General features: G+C 36.4%; 2 protein-coding genes across 8 annotated transcripts in view; one reads left to right on the top strand and one right to left on the bottom strand.

Moving 5' to 3' along the window:
- Window positions 1-3,174, bottom strand: part of PLIN2 (perilipin 2) — a 63,546-nt gene extending 60,372 nt beyond the window's left edge. The window contains exon 1 of the mRNA XM_057420242.1: window positions 3,170-3,174. The gene's annotated coding sequence lies outside the window, so the exon portion shown is untranslated. The remainder of the gene's footprint in view (window positions 1-3,169) is intronic.
- Window positions 1-24,655, top strand: part of DENND4C (DENN domain containing 4C) — a 75,541-nt gene that overhangs the window by 23,596 nt on the left and 27,290 nt on the right. For 6 of the 7 annotated variants that reach the window (XM_057420204.1, XM_057420168.1, XM_057420178.1 and 3 more), the window contains exons 2-11: window positions 8,242-8,569; window positions 12,718-12,970; window positions 13,938-14,007; window positions 15,314-15,483; window positions 16,821-17,062; window positions 17,903-17,969; window positions 18,632-18,690; window positions 19,898-20,042; window positions 20,386-20,561; window positions 23,867-23,967. In XM_057420204.1, coding sequence (XP_057276187.1) covers window positions 8,259-8,569; window positions 12,718-12,970; window positions 13,938-14,007; window positions 15,314-15,483; window positions 16,821-17,062; window positions 17,903-17,969; window positions 18,632-18,690; window positions 19,898-20,042; window positions 20,386-20,561; window positions 23,867-23,967 — 1,594 coding nt within the window. In that variant the 5' untranslated portion in view covers window positions 8,242-8,258. The remainder of the gene's footprint in view (window positions 1-8,241; window positions 8,570-12,717; window positions 12,971-13,937; window positions 14,008-15,313; window positions 15,484-16,820; window positions 17,063-17,902; window positions 17,970-18,631; window positions 18,691-19,897; window positions 20,043-20,385; window positions 20,562-23,866; window positions 23,968-24,655) is intronic. The other variant, XM_057420212.1, reaches the window with a different exon arrangement.

The raw sequence follows: 24,655 nt of genomic DNA, 5'->3' as shown, positions 1-24,655 counted from the left end.
ATGACTGCTGATGCATTTCCACTAATGTGAAATTTTTAAAAAATAGTATTCATAGTATTAGTACTAACCATGATTTCCAATAGTAGTTTCAGTCCTTTAGCATTTCTATTTAGATTTGATTTTTATAAGCAGTCCTAGAGGCAGAACTCTTAAATATTCAAATCCTCACTGTTGGTTAAATTCGCCAAGTTCAGGCCTTCAAGTTCTACCTTCTCCTGTCGCGTGTGACTAAACTTTATTGTTCTGATTCAAGATCACCTGTTTCTGGTGGGGAAAAAAAAAGTATAAAATCAGTGTCATAGGTCTCTTCACACCAACTTTATCCTGCCTTTATCTTTACCACTGTTGCAAAATACAACATAAAGATTTGTTGTTGGTGTTTTTTTGTTGTTGTTGGTTTTTTGTTGTTTTTTTTTTTACCAGGGCCAGTAGTGACAGGTCGAGGAGCAGCAGTTTCATACTGAAAGAGGCTATGTGTATGCTGGACATCAGGAAAACTTTTATTACAATGAGGTTGGTGAGGCGGTAGCACAGGTTGCCCAGAGAAGTTGTAGCTGCCCCATCCCTGGCGGTGTTCAAAGCCAGGCTGGAGCTTTTAGCAACCTGGTCTAGTGGAAGGTGGCCCTGCCTGTGGCAGGGAGGTTGGAATCAGACCATTCTGTGATTCTGAAATTTGAAATGAATGCAGAAAGAAGAGGGGCAAGCTGAAGGCTTAATGAGACCTAGCTGTATCTCTTTGCTGTTTGTAACAGTGATTTAGCTTCTCCAAACATACCTTTAAAGGCATTTACAAATCCTGTTTTAGTTTCTTTCTGGTTTCAGTTTCAATGAATAGGTGATACTGCTTTGTCTCAAGAAGTATGCTGTCTTGCTGGCTACTTATTTCATCTAATGGGTATGCATGTTATGTAACACTTTTAATGTGAATAAGGGACATTTCAGAATTCACTCATTAAAACAAATTCTGCACTGTTTGCTGTGGTATAAAACTAAGTTTTAACAAGCATCAATGAAAATTCTTTTAGACAAAGGGGAAACAAATTGTTCTTTCCATCCCTCAATAACATTATTTAATCCCTTACCAGTTTTCTAACATTTAATAGTATCAGGAAATAAATGAAAATTTCTAGGATATTAAGGTTTTAGCGTGCTGTTTTTTGCTGGTGTTTATATCTGCTGCACCTGTGTCTTTACTTTAGATGAGCAGACAGCTTGAAAGATGAAATACTGTTCACCATATGGAGAATTCTAAGCAAACATTACTTACAGCAAACAGCCAGTGTAGTGGTAAAGCAAAACATGTCATTAGTGAATTTAAATGGAAGAATCCTGGGAAAACAGTAGTCAATCTAGCAATATTAAGATGAATTTTTGTTATTACTCGGGTTATGACAGGAAGCAGACTTCCACAAATTGATATGTCTTAGAGAAATCACTTTTTTCTGTGTTTTATATGTAATGCAGAATAATACTTTTATATATACGTATGTATGTATGTATATGTAAAGAATAGGATTCTTCAGCTGTGGCAGTGTCTGTAAATGAAGACGGAGAACTTTAAATTAGTGATCTCCATTTTGGAACTGAAAACTTATAACTATGTGATAAAAGCGATATAGCTATGAAATAAACTACAAATACAGTGTATACTTATATTGTTATCTCTGCTTCATTGCTTGAAACTTGGTCTCACAGATTTTTCTGTATTTGCAAAACAACTTTGTTGTGGTACAGCTTACTATAAACAGAGGAAATTGCAGCCTAGCTGTATTGAAAGAAAAATCTTGTGTTTTAGACAGCAGTCAATAAACTGAAGCAGTTCCTAATGATGTAGGATTTTTTTCATAATTGTTCAAAATTTAAAAATGATCTTTAGAATGGAAACCTTTTCTCCAAGGCAGTTTCACTATGGAATCTCCCCTTAAGGGCTATGGTCTGTATCATAGAATCATAGAGTAGTTAGGGTTGGAAAAGACCTTAAGATGAAGTATGAAGCTAATAGTTGAGTTGCTACATTTTTTATAGGACATTATGAAAGAATTGTAAAATTGCATTTTAGTTGTGAGAAAGGCTGTTGTCTTTTTACAGAGGTGAACCTAAAATGAACAGTAGGAGAGGAGAACACTTTGCCATATTTCTGGCATTTAGCAGCAAAAATAATTTACTTTTTTTTGCTCCTGCATATTTCTGCTACACGATCTCTTGACTCAGTACAACTCTACAACTGTAGCTGTACTAAGTGCCTTTAAGTGTTGTCTGTACAGGCTGTTTTTTTTTTTCATCTGCAAAACTAATTGCTTCCAGTGGCAATTAAAAAAGCATGGAGATTTTAAAAGTGCATCTTTTATTCTAAAGACTTTTTTCCTATTTTTTCTTTTATTTAAAAAATAATTTTGGTCCTAAACTGCTCATAGCAGGCTTCCCTATTGTGGCCTATGAATGAATTGGAAACTTCATTGAAATATTTTCTCCATAGCTCCTATGGATCTATAGGGACTTGAAAGTTTGTAATTTCTGAAGCAATACTGACTGCTGATGTTCTTAAAACATTCCCAGTTTTTGTTTTCAGTGTATTTGATTGAAATTGAAGTCTGTTTGTAGGCTTAAAATAAATAAGAATTTTCATGGGACTTGTATGTTGGCTCATTTCGAATATATCCTGCGTTTTCATCAGCCAATGCTAACTTAACACTTTTCATTTATAGATATATTTTATTTTTTTTTAAGTTGGGTTTTGTCTTGCAAAGGAATGGAGTGTTAGAATAAAAATCTTGGTATTTTTCTGAATGTTGAGTTTTCTTATTATTCTTATGATGTACAGAAAAATCTACTCATAGAAGGCTGTCAGAGAACATATCTCTTGAAATTATGAATTAAACTTAGCTAGAGGTATTAAAGATAACAGGAAGGCATTCTACAAGTACATAGCAAATAAAAAACAGACTAGGGAGAACGTAGGCCCCCTCAGGAAGCTCTCGGGAGAACTGGCTACACAGGATTTGGAGAAGGCTGAGGTTCTGAATGACTTCTTTGCCTCGGTCTTCACTGGCAAAGGCTCTGACCAAATCACCCAAGTCTTGAAAGGCAGATGCAGGGACTGTGAGAATGAAGACCTTGGGCCCACTGTAGGAGAGGAACTGGTTCAAGACCATCTTGAAAATCTGAATGTGCACAAGTCCGTGGGTCCTGATGAGATCCATCCGTGGGTCCTGAAGGAGCTGGCAAATGAAGTTGCGAAGCCACATCATATTTGAGAAATCATGGCAGTCAGGTGCAGTTCCCGACAACTGGAAAAAGGGAAATAGAACCCCCATTTTCAAGAAGGGGAAAATGGATGCCCCGGGGAATTACAGACCAGTCAGTCTCACCTCTGTGCCTGGCAAAGTCTTGGAGCAGATTCTCCTGGAAGGCATGCTAATGCACATGAAAATCAACAAGGTGCTTGGTGACAGCCAGCATGGCTTCACTAAGGGGAAATCCTGCCTGACCAATTTGGTGGCCTTCTATGATGGGGCTACAGAACTGATGGACAGGGGTAGAGCAGTTGATGTCATCTCCCTGGACTTGTGTCCCACATGACATCCTTGTCTCTAGATTGAAGCGACATCAATTTGATGGATGGACCACTTGGTGGATAAAGAACTGGCTGGATGGCCACACACAAAGAGTTGTGGTCAATGGCTCAGTGTCCGGCTAGAGACCAGTAACGAGTGGCATCCCTCAGGGATCGGTGTTGGGACTGGTCTTGTTTAACATCTTTTGTTGCTGACATGGACAGTGGGATTGAGTGCGCCCTCAGCAAGTTTGCCGATGATACCAAGCTGTGTGGTTCGGTTGATACCCTGGAGGGAAGGAATGCCATCCAGAGGGACCTTGACACGCTTGTGAGGTGGGCTGATGCCAGCCTTGTGAAGTTTAACCATGCCAAGTGCAAGGTCCTACACCTGGGTGGGAGCAATCCCAGGCACAGCTACAGGTTGGGCAGAGGAGAGATTCAGAGCAGCCCTGTGGAGAAGGACTTGGGGGTGTTGGTTGATGAGAAAATGAACATGAGCCAGCTTCAGTGTGTGCTTGCAGCCCAGAAAGCCAACTGTATCCTGGGCTGCATCAAAAGGAGCGTGACCAGCAGGTCGAAGGAGGTGATCCTGCCCGTCTACTCTGCTCTTGTGAGACCTCACCTGGAGTATTGTGTGCAGTTCTGGTGTCCTCAACATAAAAAGGACATGGAACTGTTGGAACAAGTCCAGAGGAGGGCCATGAGGAGGGTCAAGGGACTGGAGCATCTCCTGCATGAAGACAGGCTGAGAAAGTTGGGGGTTTTCAGCCTGGAGAAGAGAAGGCTGCGTGGAGACCTCATAGGGTCAAGAGGGCCTATAGGGATGCTGGAGAGGGACTCTTCATTAGAGACTGTAGTGATAGGACAAGGGGTAACGGGTTAAAACTTAAACAGGGGAAGTTTAGATTGGATATAAGGAGGAAATTCTTTCCTGTTAGGGTGGTGAGCCACTGGAATGGGTTGCCCAGGGAGGTTGTGAATGCTCCATCCCTGGCAGTGTTCAAGGCCAGGTTGGACGAGGCCTTGGATGATATGATTTAGCGTAAGGTGTCCCTGCCCATGGCAGGGGGGTTGGAACTAGATGATCTTAAGGTCCTTTCCAACCCTAACTATTCTATGGTTCTATTCTCTGATGAGGAAATGTTGCTGTGATAAAACTTATGATAGAAGGTCTCAGAAGACTGTTCCCTTTTCTGTTCAGATGAACAGTATGCATATTTACTCTTGTGTGAGGTATCCCAAAAATAGTGGAAAATGGCAGTGGATTCATCTTGTTCCCCCACGAATTACATGCTTATTTTTTACTTTACTTTTTGAAGGAAATACCCTTGGGTTAACTGGATTGTGCTGGTTTTGTTTGGTTTGGTGGCTATGTGCTAATTCAGTTAATTGTCTTATTTATATTTATAAAGTTGTTGCATTAAAGAAGATAACTATGGCTTAATTAAGAGCCCTTACTTTAAGGTCTCTTGTAAGAAATCCTGTTGCTTTAAATCTTTCTGAAATTAAAGAATAAATTCTTGAAGAACTGAGTTGCAGTGCTTATTTGAAACCTTACTTCTCTTATCCTTATGGAAGAGAGCTGATTTGAGAGACTCGGAACATTTTTAAAAGCTTTTAAATGTTGTGCTGATATTTAAAGCTTGATATACCAGGTTTCTCAGCTGAATTGTCTGGTGCTCTGACTTTTGCTTGCCACATGTCACACAGAGTTTCTGTGGAGTAAAATGTGGCATAGCTAAAAGAAAAATATAAAATCGTGGATCTAAGTGTATGTACCTCTTGCAACCAATTGCAACTGGAACAAAAAATTGCTGTAGTTTTTTGGTAAAAAATTGGGGATGGATTCTTTTCATTGGCATTCTAACCTTACAAATTTCTTTCCTTGTTTTTTTTTTTTTTTTACACATCCTTTTACATCTCTTCCCTCAGTTTATCCAGGAAGGTAAATTTTCACTTAATACACAGTTGAGGACAACATTAATGCAATTCCAGGAGCTACAGCTGTGATAAAAATTACAAACTGTTGTAAGATTTTTGATGTATACTGTTATCATTACTGTTTTATTTCCTGCTCTGTGTGCTAAAAATAATGTGGGCAATGATTTTGTGTTGCATTGAGAGAATATGATACTGAGCTATGTGAACATGCAGCAGGTAATAAAAACCTGGATCAAAGAGGTTTTGTTTAAAAAAACAAAACAACATTAATATGATGCCAGCCATTTTGCTATTTTTAGCAGCTTGTTCCAGTAACTAGGTTTCACATATATCAAGTGCAAACAGTACTTTCCAGATAACAAGATATTCTGGCTCAGGACTTTTTCTTTCTTCTAAGAGGAGCAGAGAGAGGTTGGTTTCTTTATTTTTATAATTCTGTGAACAAGTCCAAGCATCTAAGAGGCAAACTGAAATATTTTAGGCTTCACAGTTCTATGATTAGTCAGGAGCAAGTCAGTGCTGCTGCTGAAAGGGGCATACTGCTGTTGCTTTTGTGCTGACACAGTGAATTGTTGGAAGACTGCTCTGATTGAACACTTAACGGTCTCTGCCAGGTTAGCTTTCAGCCAGAGCAATTTCTTCTTCCAGTTCATCACGCTGCACAAACTATATAGTTCTGGACAAAGCGAAGGTGGGAATGAACAGTGGCCCGGAGAGCAGGTCTTTTAACAGAAGCACCAGTTTCTGTGAGATTAAGTTGAAGCCGTTCTCCCTGCATTTCATGCTGGCTAGCTTATCTGTAAAGGGCTTTATCACTAATTTCATGTTATTTATAACAGTAGGAAGGGGTAAACTACTGTAGGTTCTGTAGCTGCAAGTGATTCAGCAAGCTTCGCAAGCAGCTATGGCTTTGGAGTCATTTGCTTGTTCTTCAGGAGACATAGGCACATTTTCCTGACACCTGACAAATTGAATGTAATTTTTATTGTTCCTGGTGATATGACATCCATATATTTTAGGCCTGAAGACTCAGTCATGTGAGTAGCTGTTCCTTGGCTTTCTCCTTTTCAGGGAAGCCAAACACTTCTGTGTCTCTTCCCAGAATCCCTGCTTGTGGATTGACCTACAAAAGCTGTTAGCTGAAGTGTTTAGAGAACACTGATGTTGCAAAAAGCACTGTGGAAAGGTACTGCAGAAATGAAGAGTCTTTAAAGGGTGTAGATACTATCGGGTTTGAGGGTTTTGAAAGGCTGTCGTTTCAGTTTTGGAAAACAAAAAATGGATTTAGTTGGAGTATGGAGGTACTACAAATCGGTGTGAAGTCATTTCTCTGACTTCCCACTTCCATCTCATGCCACAGTACCTTGAAATATAGTAGCTGGCCCCCTGAATTGCATAATCTTATGCTAAGATTTCTTAGTAAGCATGCAGGAAGAATAACTGAGTTTTCCTTCAGCTGAGTACTTGGAACACTTTTAATAACAAGTTTTAGAAGTCTTGTAAAATGTGCAGATGGAAAATACATTTTCAGTATAATTTCAGTAAGAAAGAGCAGGGTAAGAACAGGAGAAAGCAGGTTGCAGGGAACAGGTTTGTACTGTCCTCACCAAACCACCTTTCTGTTAGCAGACGTCAGTGTTTCTTCAGTTACCAGAGTAGGACATTCTGAGTAGAAGAAACTTTTCAATATTGGTGCACTTACTATTTGTTAATTCCTAGGGAGACCCACTCCTTGGTAGGTGGTGACTTTTGCAGCTGTGGCAGTCTTGTTTTCAAAGATGGTAACCAGACTTCCATTCCTGCTTAGCTTTCTAGATGGGATCCCCAGTAATCTGTTGATGGAAACATAGGAATCTAACAGTAAGGGAGATAACAGTATTCAGGTTTATTGCTGGCAACTACTGTTTAAATATTTCTCACTCAACTTCTAAAAAGGTAGGTATTCCATAAGATTGGGTACTTAAATTTGTAGTTGTGGGCTTTGAGCATAGTCTGTCAGCTAGTTTTGCTCTTAATGGAAACTTGTGTTTCACCACCTTAAAGTCATATGCTTAGTGAACATCGCTGGTGTTAGGAAAAACAACTCTTTCCAAATCTGCAATGTGCAGCTGAGCAGTGATGTGTACTGCCTGATCAGCTGATGACATGTGGGTTTGGATGTGTGATTTTTGTAAATGACTTCCAGATGTTACAGTTGCCAGCTGAATGTCTCAAGACTGCACTGTTAGGTCTAGATTGTGAAACAAAATGGATGAAATATGCAGAAGATAAACTAATGAGCCTATAATTGTAACGGACCCTTGCCCTCCTTCTTTGCTATGTCAGATTACTCACTAAGCAATGACAGAATGCTGTAATTAAACGGTAAATAATACTGTAAATAAAGGGTACCTGCATTAATTCATAGCCTGCAAAGCACTTGAATGGCCTAACAGCTAACATCAATCGTCTGCGTACCTGCTGTGTAAGAATCTTTGGATTCTTCTTTATTTCACTTAAACTTCTTTGTGCTAAAACATTACTTTATGGTATTAGAACTGAAATCCAGTTACTGACAATATTGCCTTTTTAAGCAGTAAAAACAAAAGTTTGTTTTGGATTTGTCTTAGAATTTTCATGGAATCTCTAAATGGGAATTTTTTATTTGAAAAAAATTCTTTATAGGTTTCAGATCCTCATACTTGCTGAGGGAATGGGTTCAGCTTGAAAGCAGTGTTTGATTTATCTCTCTTTATTTTCCCCAGGAAGTACTGACATAACCATGACAGAAGACAAAGGTCCACGGGTGGCTGACTATTTTGTGGTGGCAGGACTCACTGATACAGATACTGCAACCCTCCTGGACCAAGAAATAAGCCGACATGAAACAAAATCTGCTGGTCCAAAAGCTCCAATTACTGATATTGCTGTGATAATTAAATCAGCAGGTGAAACTGTCCCAGAGGGATACACCTGTGTTGAAGCCACCCCTACAGCCCTTCAAGCCAACTTAAACTATGGAAGTCTAAAGAGTCCTGAACTTTTTCTTTGCTACAAGAGAGGACGAGACAAACCACCTCTTACTGACATTGGGTGAGATTTCTATAACAATTCAGTTCCTCCTTCAATAATGATTAAGTCTTACTGTTCACAGATGATGAAAACAGATGTGGGAAGCTTTTAAAAACATGTCTCTGAATCTATATTGCATCTTGTGTGAATCTGTAGTATTTTCTTTATGAAATACGTTGAAAAAAGTGTCATTCTTCTGGAGAACTTGTCATTTTAAAATTAATGATAATATTTTACTTAAAAATATATGATCTATATTTATAGAAAGAAATACAGGGAGCAAATTAAGTTCTCTGCTGCAGTTTGATGAAAGGTGAAAGAATAAAAAATTAATTTATAGAGATGGTAGAGCAAAAATCCAGAAATATAACGTGTTTAATCTGAAAGTGATGACTACAGAAGACAAAAATTATCACTTTCCGGAATTCACTTCAGTGCTCAAGATAAAAGGCATTACTTAAAGATGGTAGGACACTATAACAAAGTTCTCAAAATGGTGCGCCTACCTGGAATCTTGTAGCCTGCCTTACTGTCACATCAGAGTATTTGCAGGGTTGCTTGCAAGTTCTGACATGCTGCAAACACTGGATTATGTGGTCTCTTGGTAACTCTAGTCATGCTTGTATTTCACAAACAGTGTTTTTTGATGCCTGAGGCATAAATTCCTAAAGAGTTACTAGTACTGTGTTTGAAAACTGTAGATATAGTCAAGCTTCAAGTTCAGTGCTTAAAAGCAGGGGGCAACGGGCAGGGAAGATCTGAAGTAATTTCGTTACTTACAGGGTACTGTAATGTAAGTGTTGGGTCAAGATCACAAAATCCCCCAAGATCTTGAGGTAGTGAATATTATAGTCTGTGCTACTAGCATATAGATGTAATGCTCAATCTGTAATAAGGCATGCAGCACTACAGTGTTGTTTAAATTGCTCTATATAGCACTTCTGTCATTTGACTAAAGACATTGTAGAATTACTGGGGATGCTATGAGAAACAGAAAATGGAGCATGGGTGAGGGGAGCTGTTACAATGGTGGCAAAATAATGAATGTGTGTGTTTTCCTTACTTAATTATTAAATAAGTAAAGTTCAGCCTGAAGAAGAGAACGCTCCAAGAAGACATTAGAGCAAGCAGCCTTCTAGTACCTAAAGGGAACCTACAAGAAAGCTAGAAAAGGGACCTTTCACAAGGGCACGTAGAGATTGGACAAGGGGGAATGGTTTTAAACTGACAGAGGGGAGATTTAGATTAGACGTTAGGAAGCAATTGTTTGCTGTGAGGATGAGGATTGGAACCAGATTATCTTTAAGGTCCTTTCTGACCCAAACTATTCTGTGGTTCTGTTATTACTAAGTAATGTACCTTATACTTGCATTGTCTAAGTAAAGAAATGCTTTGCTTTTTTTTCTTTTTTTCTTTTTTTAAGCTACAATGTGGAGCTTTTGCTTGGTTAGTGGTTCTTTGCTAAGGACCCATCTCTTCTCATTTTTGTCCTTTTTACGAAGAAAGGACCTAACATCTGGATGAAACTGCAGGTTGCATTTTGCTTAAAATGAAGCTTCATTGAAGTTGATAGAATAATGTAGCAAATGAGGTGTATGTAGGATCTAGGCCAAAGTATTAGCTTGAGAAGAAGGAAACAATTCTTACCCTGATCAGTATTAATTAATAGTTAGGCAAAGGCAGGCATTGGGAAGTTAAAACAAGTAGGAGTAAACTTACCCTTTCATGGTGAACTTTGTGTATACATGTTATATATGTATGTCATGTTAAATATTTCATTAATCACTTCTGAACTTTTTGTCTGAATCATTAAAATAATTGTTTAATTTGTGTTATCCATGGATGTTGGTTTTCATCTGCTTGCTTGCTTTCTTAAATTTAGTACTATGCATGAGGTCAGGATATGGTATGGTTTTAATAATACCTCTGGTGGTATATATCTAGGGATGAGAGCTACTTTCATTTTCTTTTTGCTTTTGATGGGAAGTGACCTCACTGGTACCAGTCTTGAACACTGGTCAGCCCTTCACCTCTTAGAAGTACTTGTACGACTGAGAAATTCTTCAGTCTCTTAAGTATCCTTCTGAGAATACTTTTAAACCTATTACATTGAAATGCTGGAATTGTGGGATTAATATGATTTTCTTTCTCAAAGGATGTCAGCTGACAAATGTTTCAGGAATAACTTTAAATTCATGGATTTTATTTAAAATACATGAAATTGGAATAAAACTGAACTGAAATGTCCATTGGAGACTGCTTTGTTAATAGTCTTTCATGATTAATTTCTTTCTTCAGTTCATTGGCTAGTTTTGTGGGCATTTGTTTGTGATGATTAGACTCTCTACAGCCAAACCCATTACTGAAGACAAGAATGTTGTCCTCCACGAACTAACTGAATAAATTTATGTGGCAGCTTGGTAGCTACATCAGTATACTCTCAAATCATCTAATTTCCTTTATTAGAGTATTCTAGGACTGGAGTTCATGTATATCCTCAATACTATGACAAGATATACATATTCAATACTACAACATACTACTACTACAAGATACACATTCAGCCTGGAGAAGAGAAGGCTCTGGAGAAACCTTATAGCAGCCTTCCAGTACCTAAAGGGAACCTACAATAAATCTGGAGAGAGGCGTTTTGCAAGGGCATGTAGTGACTGGACAAGCAGGAATGGCTTTAAACTGATGGAGGGGAGATTTAGATTAGATATTAGAAAAAAATTCTTCACTGTGAGGATGGTCAGACACTGGCACAGGTTGCCTAGAGAAATTGTGGGTGCCCCACCCCTGGCAGTGTTCAAGGAGAGGTTGGATAGGGCTTGGAGCAACCTTGTTTGGTGGAAGGTGTCCCTGCCACAGGCAGGGACATCGGAACTGAATGATCTTTAAGGTCTCTTCCAACCCAAACCATTCTGATTCTATGATTTGTTCAGTGGAATCAGAATAAACAGTAATATTTGCATATTCCAGTTTAAATATAGATAGTAGCATGTAAGTAATTTGGGAAGTTTAATAATATATATTTTTATTTGAAAGTTCTGAGAATTCTTGGATCTGGAAACAGACTTTTTTTCTTTTATGTGCATGACTTTTTGAAGTTTTCAACCATGCTTACTAGTAGTCTGTTAAACACTTAACTGAGAGTACTTACAGATAGTAGAAGATACATTGCCTCATTATTTTAAAGTAAGGTTCTGTTGGACTAAATGTGGGAAGCTGCAGGTCACAAGATAAAAAGTTTTAATGTGTTACTTTTATTCTAAAAGTTGTCATAAATTGTAGCATTCATTTGAAGGTGGCAAGTACTCTGTACATATTGCAGGAAATCAGGCAAATGTATCCATGGCTTATTTGGCTGTGGAATAGGAGGTGAAGCTTGCCATAGCATCTGTGCATTAAAACTATGCAGTGATGTATGGTTTGACTTCCACATCACTTCTCTTGGTCAATTCCTAATAGCTTTATGTTTGGGAAAGATCAAACAGTAAAGTTTTAGCTTATGTAGGTATACATTCTGGTTTCTAGGAGTACGGTTAACTGTAGTTATTATTTCTTCCATTTTTACAGAATGAAGTATTAGTTTGACTTTCTCTTCCAACCCCCCTCCCCCCCGTAAGGAATGTTATTCAAACTATAAATGTAAATGATTACTGTTTTCTTTTTTTTTTGTGAGGTTTTTGTTTGGTTGTGTATTTTTCTATACAAATTAATCTGGGAAGCAGACGTCTGTCTTCTACTGGTCTTTTCTTATAGTATTCCTTAAAAAAAGAAAAAGAAAAACTTGAAATTACTTTCCAGACATTCTAGTGATGGAAATAATTTCTAAGAAATTATCAGTCATCATGTTTACAAACAGTTCAAGGCTTAAATATTTTCATTGATAGTGCAGCATTCCTACTAATTCTATTACAAAATCCTTTTCAGTATGGCTTGATTTTATTTTCCCATAACTGTGATTTGTTCCCACAGAGATTTCTTACAATATTTAAATACATTCTTTGCCTCAAATCATGCGTGATAAAAGGCAAGATACAAAATGCTCATTAGAATGTTGCAGTGATGACGTAGATTTTTAATGGATGGACAATTTGTGTGTATTTCTCCAAGTAACTTCACATGTCTTTGTGCATAATATTCTGTTTCCTTCCTGTCTTCAGAGTTCTGTATGAAGGGAAAGAACGCATCATTGCAGGCTGCGAGGTGATTCAAGCTACTCCTTATGGTCGTTGCGCTAATGTTAACAACAGTTCGGCTTCTTCTCAACGGATCTTTATCACATATCGAAGGGCTCCTCCAGTACGACCTCAGAATTCATTGGCAGTGACAGATATTTGTGTTATTGTTACAAGCAAAGGAGAAACACCTCCTCATACATTCTGCAAAGTTGATAAGAATTTAAATTGTGGTATGGTGAGTATTTAAAAGCTTGAGTCTTATTTTTTTATTATTTTTTTTCTTTAAACCCAAAGGAGTAGCTCCGTGAACTCTTTTTAACACCTTCATAGTTGTGCTCTATCACTGCCTGTATTGTAATTCTTTCATTATATTTAGTATGTGTGAGACTTCAGTTTTGTAGGCTTTGTTGCTCTTATTTCCTTTCATATTAGGAATTACTCCTCCATACTGATTACTCACTACTTCAGTTTGCATATTCATGTCTAGGTGCTATTTAGGAGTAGTGTGATGGATTTTTTAATTATTACTCTTATTGTTGTTCCCCCAGTCACCCCTCCTGTAGTGATGCTGACATTCAGGATGAATCACAAATGCTTTTTTCTTAGTTATTAATAATGCCTGTGTTACTAAGATGTGTGATAATCATAATTACTGCCTACAGTTTCTTTTTTTTTTTTGTCAATCAGTTCACTTTATTTAGTCTGTTTAACATTTAGTTTACTCATACTGAATTAAGTGATTTTTTCTGAATGGTAGCGTGTATTCAAACAAACTGCAAATGCCCACCCTTGTAAATAACCAGTTTATTAATAAAAGCTTAAAGTGCTGATGTTTAGAATTTCACTTCCACTGATGGTGTTCACAAGAGTCTCTTTTTAAATAATGAGAAAATGAATCTGCAAATTAAAAAAAGCGTCACTTTTCCCTATTCTGTTGGAATAAGTCAGAGAGTAGTTTAGTGGTGTGATTATTTTACATATAATCCTGTAGTCTTGTAATCTGTAAAAAATGTAGAAAGAGTGAATGCTTGATTTCATGATTTACATGCACTCAGCAGCTAACCAGTCATTTTATTCTGTAATGCTCTTTATTTAAATGTCTGCTTAGTTTGTAAATGGGAATATATTCAAATGCTTATACTTGATTTCTCTGCCGCCTATGTCATCTTTGCTGGTTTTGAAATGAAATTTGTGTCTTCCAGTGGGGTTCCAGTGTATACCTTTGTTACAAGAAGTCGGTGCCAGCTTCTAATTCTTTAGCATATAAAGCTGGTAAGTAACTTTACAGGCATACTGTCTAAACATGCTAACAGAAGGATTCAAATACCTTGTTGAAATAAAATAATTTTAAAGGTTTAAATGCTGTCTGTCAGAACTCTGTTCCTAGAGCATGTCAGTTGAAATCAACTCCCATAATTGCCATCCTTGATTACGTCACTTTTCCCCAGGAAAAGATATTAATTAAAAAAAAACCAAAAAACTGACTAGGAGTACATTATTTTGTATTAATTTAGTTCTTATCATGAAGCATTTCAGATGTAACAAAAGACTTCATATTTCTTGTGTTTGTGATGATGGAGAAAGAGTAATTAAAAATTCTATTCAACCTTACTCATATTTCTGTTTATGTCTCACAGCTAATGCAACATCTTTCATTTAATTTGAAAGTTAAATATGTTTCTTCCCTTCAGTTCCACAGCTATTCAGTTATTTTTTTATTTGAGAAGAGTAGGAAATATTCTGAACGATATAATACAAAAGGTCTTTTCTTCTAAGTCTGGCTTGTATAATTTTTTAATGCATTGCCACAGATTTTTTTATCTTTTTTTTTTCTCCAAAAAAGTCCAAAAAATCTTTCAAAAAAGATTTTACTGAGCATTAAATGCTCAAAAATTCTTTGAAAGAAGTAAACTACTAAGTAGAAGTGGAAAGCATAGATAATGAAGTCAATGTGCCATAAAATAAGCTAGATGAACTAGAACAGTAAACCAGTGCTTGTGTGCCTATTTTCTACCAGCAAGCATTAGATCTATTTCTGAAAACTAAATAAACATTTTGTTTAAACTGAACATGTTGACTGGTTGGAACTAGATGATCTTAAGGTCCTTTCCAACCCTAACCGTTCTATGATTCTATGATTAGAAGAAAATGTGGGCAGTCAGCTAGTCATCCTATTTTCAGTGAGGTATTGCTGTTGTTTTTACAGTAGATAAATTTACGGTTTCTTCATAGGAATTTTTTGGTAATAAAATCCATTCCAATAGCACATATAAATAGCACAGATAATTCCCAACTGGTTTAAAGTAAAAATCTTCACTAGTTAGTTTTTACTATGTATTGTTTTTTAAGCAGTTACCAAAAGGAATTGTTTCAATGTTCATACACAATTTTAAAATTATTACTTGGATGACTTAGTTTTACTGTCAAATGATATATTACATCTGCAGAAGAAGAAAGTCTTCAGTTATTAAGTGCAGATAACCAGCAGACTTTGCTGTATATTATGGAAAATACATTGCTTACGTTATTTAGGACTTGCAGAGCAAATATGCTTACTTTTCATTCTCCCATTCTGAAGGCTTAATTTTCAGATATCCACAAGAGAACTATGAGTCATTCCCACTGTCAGAATCTGTACCTCTCTTCTGCCTTCCTATGGGAGCTACTATTGAGTGCTGGGACTCTCAAACCAAATATCCATTACCAGTATTCTCAACATTTGTACTGACCTGCTCTTCTGCAGAAAAGGTATGGTTCTATGCTGTGACTAGTTTTTGCTTTTAGTTCAAATGGCTGCTAAGGAGATAAGTAGGTGTTATTTCTGTGATATTTGGGAAATACTACAGAATAAATTGTTAAATACTTACCTTATGAGATTGTATTTCTTAAGCCTTCATAAAAGATGGAAGTAAACCAGAACAGGAAATAGCTAGAAATACCTTAAAAGCCACCTCCGTGTGAATTTGTGTCATTGGACTCTAGGTATCTATGTAGGTATCTATGTGTGTGCATAGGAAAATAGTTACCAGAAAACAGCAGGGTGGAGAAGGGAAAAGTATGTGCTCAGAGGCAGCATGTGAGGGTCTCTGAAGAACTGATGATGTCCTGAGACCAGTGATCCTGTTTAATTGCCGTGTCTGCTGAATCTGTATAAGGTCACCAGCGCACACAGGTACCAAAAATGTGTTGCTTGACTCAGCCCACATGTGAGAAGGCAGTGTCTGCTCTACATGGGCAGAGACTACAGGATTATAGGTACACCTGATAAAGCAGGGGAGCCCTTGTTTGGGCTCCCAGCTGCTGCTTCAGCTGGCCAACTGTGTGCATCTCTGTGTGTGAACCACATGAGGGAATAAGTGACTGTAATTAGTGATTTGCTCTCTGTGACTAATAAACAGCAGTTTGGCTCTATTAGTAATAACAGCTCAGCTTCCACTCTGCCTCAGTCCCCTATCAGGGAAATTTATGCACTTTTTTATTTCTGAACAATAAGAAAAGTATTTCTCTGATACAGTAATACGTCTTTTGCAAGGAAGAGTGCAGTAGCTGGCAGTATTTTTCTCAGAGAGAATGCTTACTGTGATATCCATCTTTCCCTGTTTTCCTTTTGCTAAGCTTGTCACAATAATTCAGTTATTTATGAAACTCTGACAAATAGGGAAGGAATATTAGAAAAGGTCAGTTGCTATTTAGCATGATAAAATGAGTGAAGTCAAAACTTAAATAATGCTTGCTATCATTTGGTGTTGTAATGATAGAGGAGTTCACTGAACTCAAGCATTTCACGAGGGTTGTTTTCTTGGTTTGTTTTACCATAACAGTTAATGGACCGAGTTCTGTCACAGCATGCAGTTTGGTTCCTTCCCTTTCAATTTACTGAGTATGAATACTCTTTCAAGGAAAGTGCAACGTAAAAGAGGAAGAGAGGCACAAGAATCCAAAGTATTTGTTTATAAGCATACTTGGTGGTTTTACATAAATGAAATGTGTGTACAAACACCAAAGATTCAGTGATGCTTCAAAAGTTCTAACCCAACCTCCTGTTAAATACTGGGTCTGCTCAGCTGGTTTTCTTCATTTTTTAGGTTTATGGTGCTGCTATTCAGTTTTATGAACCTTATCCCCGAGAGCTGCTAACAGAAAAACAACAATTGCAGCTGGGTCTCCTGACAACTGTAGAGAGGAAAGTGATTACTTCCAAGTCCATCAATTCCAACAAATGCATCTGCCTTCTCTCACACTGGCCTTTCTTTGAAGCATTTCGAAAATTTCTTATGTTCATCTACAAACTGTCTGTCTCTGGACCTCATCCTCTTCCCATTGAAAAGTACGTAAAACATTTTTCAAGTTAAAGTGGGAAGACAGTTATATGAGCTCAAGAAATCAGGTGATTTATACATGTCACACTTACGTAGTTGGTATATTTGCTCCATCCCCTTACTTGCACTGGGTGGCTTATGTTGTAGTGATAGAAATTTTTGCCACTTCTGTTCAATAGTAGTGGCTTTGTAGTGCCAGGAAGTTGAACTGGGTTTTACTGTAGGTTTTCTGTTAGAATATGTTAAGCCTGTTTACATTTCTCTTAGCTATGTCAAACACAGAAAATGTCTGAGATGTGAGACACATGCTTACATTTGCATTCTTGCATTTTAGATTAATAAACAAAAACTTAGGGACTGTGCGCATTAGCCATGAGTATTTGTCTGTTCCTAAGTACTGCAACTAATGCAGACCTTTTTTGTGTGTGTGTGAACTGCTTTTCATAATCCTGAAAGTTTGCTGAAATATGGTGTTACCTTCGAAACTGTACTGCATGTCTGGCAGTGAAGTATATAGTTTCTCTTAGCTAAGCCTCGTTAGAAACTCAGTAGAATTGGGTTAGGCTTCCTGGAATTTTAAATGGGTTGCCTAACTGCTAGTGTGTTCTTATCTTTTGCATACATATCTGAAGCTGCCAGTATTCATTTTCATGTATGAAATGTGAGTGAATGGAGGTTCTTTGTTTCAGTTTGCATAAATAGGCTCTTCAGTTTATCAAAACAGTAAAAAAATCTTAACAGCCTTTCAAAGACGTGATACCACAGTAATTCCAAAATGTGATTAACATTGTTGTCATTCCCTGATTAGTCCCCGGTGCTGGTTTTCTAATATCTTGTTTTCTCTTCAGGCACATATCCCATTTTATGCACAATATACCTTTCCCTTCACCACAAAGACCAAGAATTCTTGTGCAGGTAAGCAAAATATTTGCTTCCATTTTTAGTTACAATAATGGCAAGACCTCTTTCTTGCTTTTGCAAACCTGTATTCTTCCTTTACGATTTTTGTTCAGCTTTGTATACCCATCTGCTGGAAGGGAGAGGGGAGAAGATGGATGGGTTGGCCTTCTCTTTGATGTAAACTTGGGGGAACTAGGCAAAGGAAAATATTTCAAACTTCGGGTGCTGTGGATGGCAGCAGTGTCCTACTCGCACTTGTGAAATTTCTGCCATACATTACCCTCAGTTTATAGTCATTATTTACCTTACCTTTTGAGGTGGGTGTTGTTTTCTGTCTTTTTCTCACTTGTCCACCCACTACCTTGGGTCAGAGGTTAGTCTCCCAGGTCACTGTCTCTTCTGCTTCTCTGTTTAATCACCTAGCAGCAGTTCCATGTTCAACACTGAGTCAGACAATTTCCTGTAACTTCTGAGAATCATTTCAGTGACTAATACAAGCTCTGTTGACCTAGTGAATGCCAGTCCCAAAGATTGTCTCTAGTTTGCAGCTTTTGTATGACATTGCCACTCTGTCTGCCAGGCAGTTTATGAGACTATGGATTTACATTTATATTAGAATATTATACTGTGTGTATGGAGTTGTCCATCTCAATCATACACCACTTTATGTGTTTCAGCTTTCTGCCCATGATGCATTAATACTGTCTCAGCCAGTTTCTACACCATTGCCATTAAGGTATTGTTATTAATGCTTTGTATGTATGCTACTTGAAAAATTCAGAGGCAAACAGGCATAAGTCATAGAAGGAAGCCAAACATTACTGGAATATTATTAGATAGTCTAAACAGAAAGCTCAATAAACATTTATAATATACGGTGTTATCTTTTTGACATAGACCAGTTCCTTGTGGAAGAATAATATCTCTAATTATCCTGAAATAAAGATGCATTTCCAGATTATTGTAGAAACTCAGAAGAAAGAAGAAACAGGCTATGAGGAATTTAAATATCATGTATTTTCAGAACATGTGTAGTAAGCAAAAGTATTTTAATAGCATAGATAGAGTGTTACCTTGGTTTTTTGCTTTTTGGATCTGAATAGAGACATTTATGTCAAGCACTTAGGTGAAATCAGTTAATTCAGAAGTGTGCAAAGATTTCATTTCAGAAATGCAAAATTATATCTAAAAACTGGTATTTGTGCTTGAAGGTTGATGCAGTCTGTGGATACTGCTTGCATCTTCTGGGCTGGAGCTCCCATTGTGACATGGGGTTTTGTTTGGATAGTTTTGTTGATTTTTGGTTTGGTTTTAAGTTAAAAAGGAAAATACTCTCTTCTTTATTTTTTTTTAAATCCTCCCCCCTTAAACATTATCGTCTAATATTCTGTATGCAGAAGAATCCCATGTTTAATCGCATCTGTTATGCAGCCTTTTAAATGAAAAATTGCAGACAGCCACCAAACTGCAAAGTATCATGTAAGCACTTTTCTAAGGACAGATTTTACACTTCTGTGTTCTTTCAGATGTCATCAAAATTTCTATGTGTACAGTCCAAACAAATGAACTGGAGTCTAAACTGTAGAAACTAAAGGCATGTTGCTGTCAGGATGATGGGTTGATATTACTTGACTCGTATTAGAATTTGATATTGTGATGCTAAGGTCAAATTCTGTAGTTCGTAATTTTTGCCTGAGGTAAACCACCATTGTAAATTACTGGTGTTTTGGACTTTGATTAGTTGTTAAACAGTTAGATCTGTTTTACTGTTACTAAGACGATATGCCTGTGTGTGTATGAGAGTGCCATAAACAACATAAACTCAGCAAGGTCCCAAAGTCCTAAACAGTAGTCAGAAACTTGATAGGAGTGATATTTTTCTTTCTTTCTTTTTCAAAAGCCAAACCTGTAACATTCTTATTCTCTTCCCACCCGCCCCTTAGTGGAGCAAAGTTTAGCACTCTGCTCATTAATCTTGGACCGGAAAACTGTGCCACTCTGTTACTCTTTGTATTACTAGAAGGCAAGATCCTCCTCCATTCTCTTAGACCAGCTGTGTTGACCGGAGTTGCTGAAGCTGTAGTAGCTGTAAGTACAAAGTATTCTATACAGCAGTAAGAGAAATCAGTTCAAACTCCACAGGCTTTTTTAAGTTGAAATTATTGATACACTAAATGAGCTTTTTTCCAATCAAAAGCATTTAGTTGAAGTGCCCTACCATGTCTAGTTATTATAGCTGTTAGAATGATAAGCATTTTTGCATAGATAACTAAAAGATGTGCTGTAAATAACTGATCAAATTTAAAGACTCTTTTCTGGCAGGTTTTTAACAATTTCGTTTCAATTTGCTGCATGCAACTTCTTGGGCTTTTTATTGTAGGTACCTGCTGTCTTGTTTTAATGCATGGATTCCATTTAATTTTTCCTTCAGATGATATTTCCATTTCAGTGGCAATGTCCATACATCCCACTCTGTCCTTTGTCTCTGGCCACTGTACTCAGTGCACCTGTTCCGTTTATTGTTGGAGTTGATTCACGATACTTTGATCTGTACGATCCACCACAGGATATTGTGTGCATTGACTTAGACACAAACATGGTATACATGTAAGTTCTATGGAATTTTTACATTTATCTGTAGATGTAGAGATTGCTGAAATGCTCAGAAGATAAAACTAATAAACACTATTATACCCAATATGGTTTGTTTTTTTTTTTTACTGCAATCTGCGCTTTTTCTCATTGCTAATGCTTCACAGCAAATTAAAACTTACTAAATCAAGGGTTGGTGCTTGGTGCTACCTATAAATATGTGAAGTAGTTGTTGCTATAAGTTTAGTAATAGTGGTAATGTGGTCTAGTTTAGTTTTTCTACTTCTAATACTGCTTATTAGGGAAATGGGACAAAAACTAGAGAAGAGAAAGAAGAGTTGGGTTTTGGTGTTTTCTGTTTTTTTAGGTTTTTGTTTGTTTGCCTGGGGTTGTTTGTTTTTTTGTTTGTTTTTTTTTCTGCTTCACCACTTGTTGCATTTTCACCTTGACATGCTACTTTTGAATTTGGTTTGCGTGTGTTCAGTGACTGTTGATATGAACATGACAGCTGTTGACGCTGTTGTGCGCTCAGTGCACTTTATGTTAGTGTTAATAAGTTTTTCTCAAGTAACAAGTACCGTATTTTTGGTGAGACCAATCAAGCAAAATTTGGTATTTTGACTACATTAAATCTAAAATATCTTCACTTAATTATGATGTTTTTAATGCTTTTGTCAAGTTGAAGGTGTCACATGAACAGTTTCCTCACAGCTTCTTGAAGGGGGCTGATTCAGAGTAACTTTTCTGTTTTTCTATAATATATAAAATGAGAGTTCAAATAACTGAATTGAAAATTCAGCTGTTTCAGGTGTTTAATTTAGTAATTTTATTAATTACCTTTCCATTTTAAATGTATTAGGTCATAAACAGAGGCATCTAAGCTACTTCAAGATGAGGGTGAACATCAATGAATAAAGTGCGCATCTTTGTGAAAATATGGTTTTACTTCATCTCATGTATCTTTTTAACTTTTGAATTTGTTTTTATTAACTTGAGTTGAATTAGTCATTTGATCTATTGGTCAGTTGATTTTCATTGTGTCAAAAGGACCCTGCCTCTACTGAAACAAATGTTTCCTGTACATTACCAAAATGCTTTGTTTTATTAGTAGCATCAAAGGAAACATGAATCAACAGAGCAGATTGTTTTATGTTTTTATTTTCTCCTTCCTCTAGTTCCCCATTAAAAACACTGCAAAAAGCATTTTGATCACTGTATATCAAGGTATTATGCCATCAAAAGTATAATTATAGTAGGTGTTGCATAAGAAGATTGTATTGAGGAAACTCAAGGAAGATAACTTAGTTATATAAAGGTATTTGAAATGAAAAATACCTGAATGTTCATAAGTAGAACGGAAGTTGTAGACTGGGTTCCAGAAAAATGGAGGAGATGGAAATGGGGTATTTAGCAGGGAGATAAATGTCAAGATTCTGCTGGGATGACTGCTAGAAAGATCAAGTACCAACCTCACTTGGGTTGGTTACTGAAATAAATCTACCAATGGCTGACCTATTATGAGGCACTTAACTGTAAATATCATTGCACTTTTTCTTTTATTGTCCTATAAGCCAATTTCTCATCCAGTAATCAACTATCTTTTTCTTTTTTTTTGATGCATATATCTCATCTGTACCACCTAATTCACTTTCAGAGGAATCTAACATCTGTAACATTTGAATTATGTAAATGTGATATGTTGGTGCTTCCATTATAGAACTTATTTTAACCTGGAAATGAGGATATTTTTCAGTTTTGGAGATGTTTAGGTGAAACTATATCTCCATAAAGCACTTCGTTGAATATCATACAGAATTCTGAAATACTACATTATTAGTGAGAAAAGATTAATGTTCCATTTTATTTCGTCCATTTCTGTTTCTGCACCTCTATTTCTGTGCAATACTGTTTGGGGTTTTGGGGGTATTTTTTCTTGTGTGTTTGTTTTTTTTCTTGGCATAAAAGCATTTGACAGCACTGTTGCCAACTTTGAAAGACTGCATAATAGAATAATAACATCTGAAAAAATCAGTATTTTCTAGTAAATCTGTCTGTCCAGTGTCTTTTTAAAGCAAGGCTGATGCTATCTTCATTATGATATACTAAAGCTTTTTTACTGCCAAAAAATACCGAAGGGCTTTTATTCATTCAGTATCTTCCTTAATGCCCTTTTGGGGGATATTTTCAACTATCTCTGTGAAAGTTCCATTGAAAGCTGGTTAAGGAAAGTAGCCTTTTTAGGGCAAAGGTTTTGAGAGTTTGTTTTATTTTTATAGCAGGACTTTTTATCTTGTGTTTTTGGAACAGAACCGCTTATACTTTTTATAGGCATGCCATTATGGTGGGGGAACAGAAATGGACAAAGGCATCCGTAGGCATGCATATTTCCTTCAACTTTGCCTTTCTTCATAAGATGGTTTCTGTGTTGATGCCAACTGACCAAATAATAATTGAACAAACATTTCACTGATGAAAGTACAAAAAAGCAAAACAAGCAGTGTCAGCATCTGCTCAGATAGTAATAACTAATTAGGTCTTGTGGCCACAGGTTATTTGTGCTCCTTATTAATAGCAGTTCTCCTCCACCATCTACCTTCCAGAAAGTGGCATAGGAGTTCTCAGGATTTAGTCCCCGTTCTCTTGCTCTTTCTATTCAACTACTTGAAAAAGGTTTGGCATTGTACCAGTTGTCCTTCTAAGAAAAACTAGCATCCCTTTAGGCCAGTTTTCCCCATTGCTTAATCAATCACATTATTCTCAAATTGAACTGAATTCCCAATCTTCCTAGTCCCTGCTAGCCTGTGATTGAAGCTGGAACTGAATTGCCATAGACATGTTACAGTGTACCATATGACCATAAAGCTCCCAGACTGGTCTTCCAGCATTTTGCAGTAACAAGTTCATGTTATATACGAAACTGCCTTTATTTGTATCAGTAGCAGTATAGCAGATTTATGGTAGTATAGACTTTGCATATTAATCACTTCTTAGTGATTAGCTTAAATTTTATTAGCAGGATAGATAAAAGTTCTGAAAGGGAAACCAGCTAAGTGAAACTTCAACTAAGAAGTCAAAATGAAGTCTTAATGTGGATCCTCCTTACAGACTTGAAAGAACTGTAGTCATAACTCGATTTATGCTCTTCTATATCTGAGGAAATTGAATTCTAAGTAATGTGACCCCTATTTTTTTTTTTATTTTTGACAAATAGGAACAGTAACAAGATTTCTTTTCAAATTTTTTTTTTTTTTGTGGAAGCTGCTCTTTTTTATGTGGTCTCTATTTTATATATTCTTTTTTTCCCTATCCCTGTGTTTTAGATCAGATGATAAGAAGAGCACTAACTGGAAGCAGTTTCCTAAGAAGCCATGTAAAAGTCTGCTGAGCACCTTAAAGAAACTGCACCCACAGCTAGCAGCAGGTGAAATATATAAAATAAAATGGGAAGGGGTAAGAACAGAAGTTGCCTAAAGCATGAAAAGTAAATATTCAGAAAAAACTCTTAAATTTTCTGATACACACCTATAGGTCTTAAATTATACTTTTCATATAAATGTAAGAAATTATTTATGTGTGATGTAAATTATTTTTTAAGACTTTTCTATGAATTCTTAAAACTTCAGCTTTTTTTTAGCTTTTACTCATAACTAAATTATATTTAAATTATATTAAAATATAAAATGTAATGCATAATAACAAATATAATTTAAATATAAAACATTTAATTATAAGTTAAATTATACAGTTTAAATATGATATAATTAAAATTTTATTAACAGATATAATGTATAAATCATATGATATTGTAAATTAAATAAAACAACTCAGCTAAAACACCTTTGGATCTAAAACTATTCACAATTCTGATCAAAAATAATAGATGAAATGGGATATGAGTAAAATAATATAGCATATCTCAGCTGCTGTGCAGATACTGCTGAATATCTCAGATAATTTTCTACAAAAATAATTGAGTAGCTAAATTTTGACAAAGTATTTTATCAAAAGAAAAAGAAAAACTAACCCTCTTCAGCCTAATGACTTGGACACATGAGAGCAAAGTTATATGTGACTTAACAGTTTTCAGATATTTCTTCTTTCTAACTGTA

The sequence above is a fragment of the Pezoporus wallicus genome, unplaced genomic scaffold, assembly GCF_028554395.1.
Source record: "Pezoporus wallicus isolate ANWC-B61680 ecotype Strahan unplaced genomic scaffold, APGP_CSIRO_Pwel_v1 contig_13846, whole genome shotgun sequence".
Classification (NCBI taxonomy): domain Eukaryota; kingdom Metazoa; phylum Chordata; class Aves; order Psittaciformes; family Psittacidae; genus Pezoporus; species Pezoporus wallicus.
This window is presented reverse-complemented; position numbering and strand designations above follow the sequence as displayed.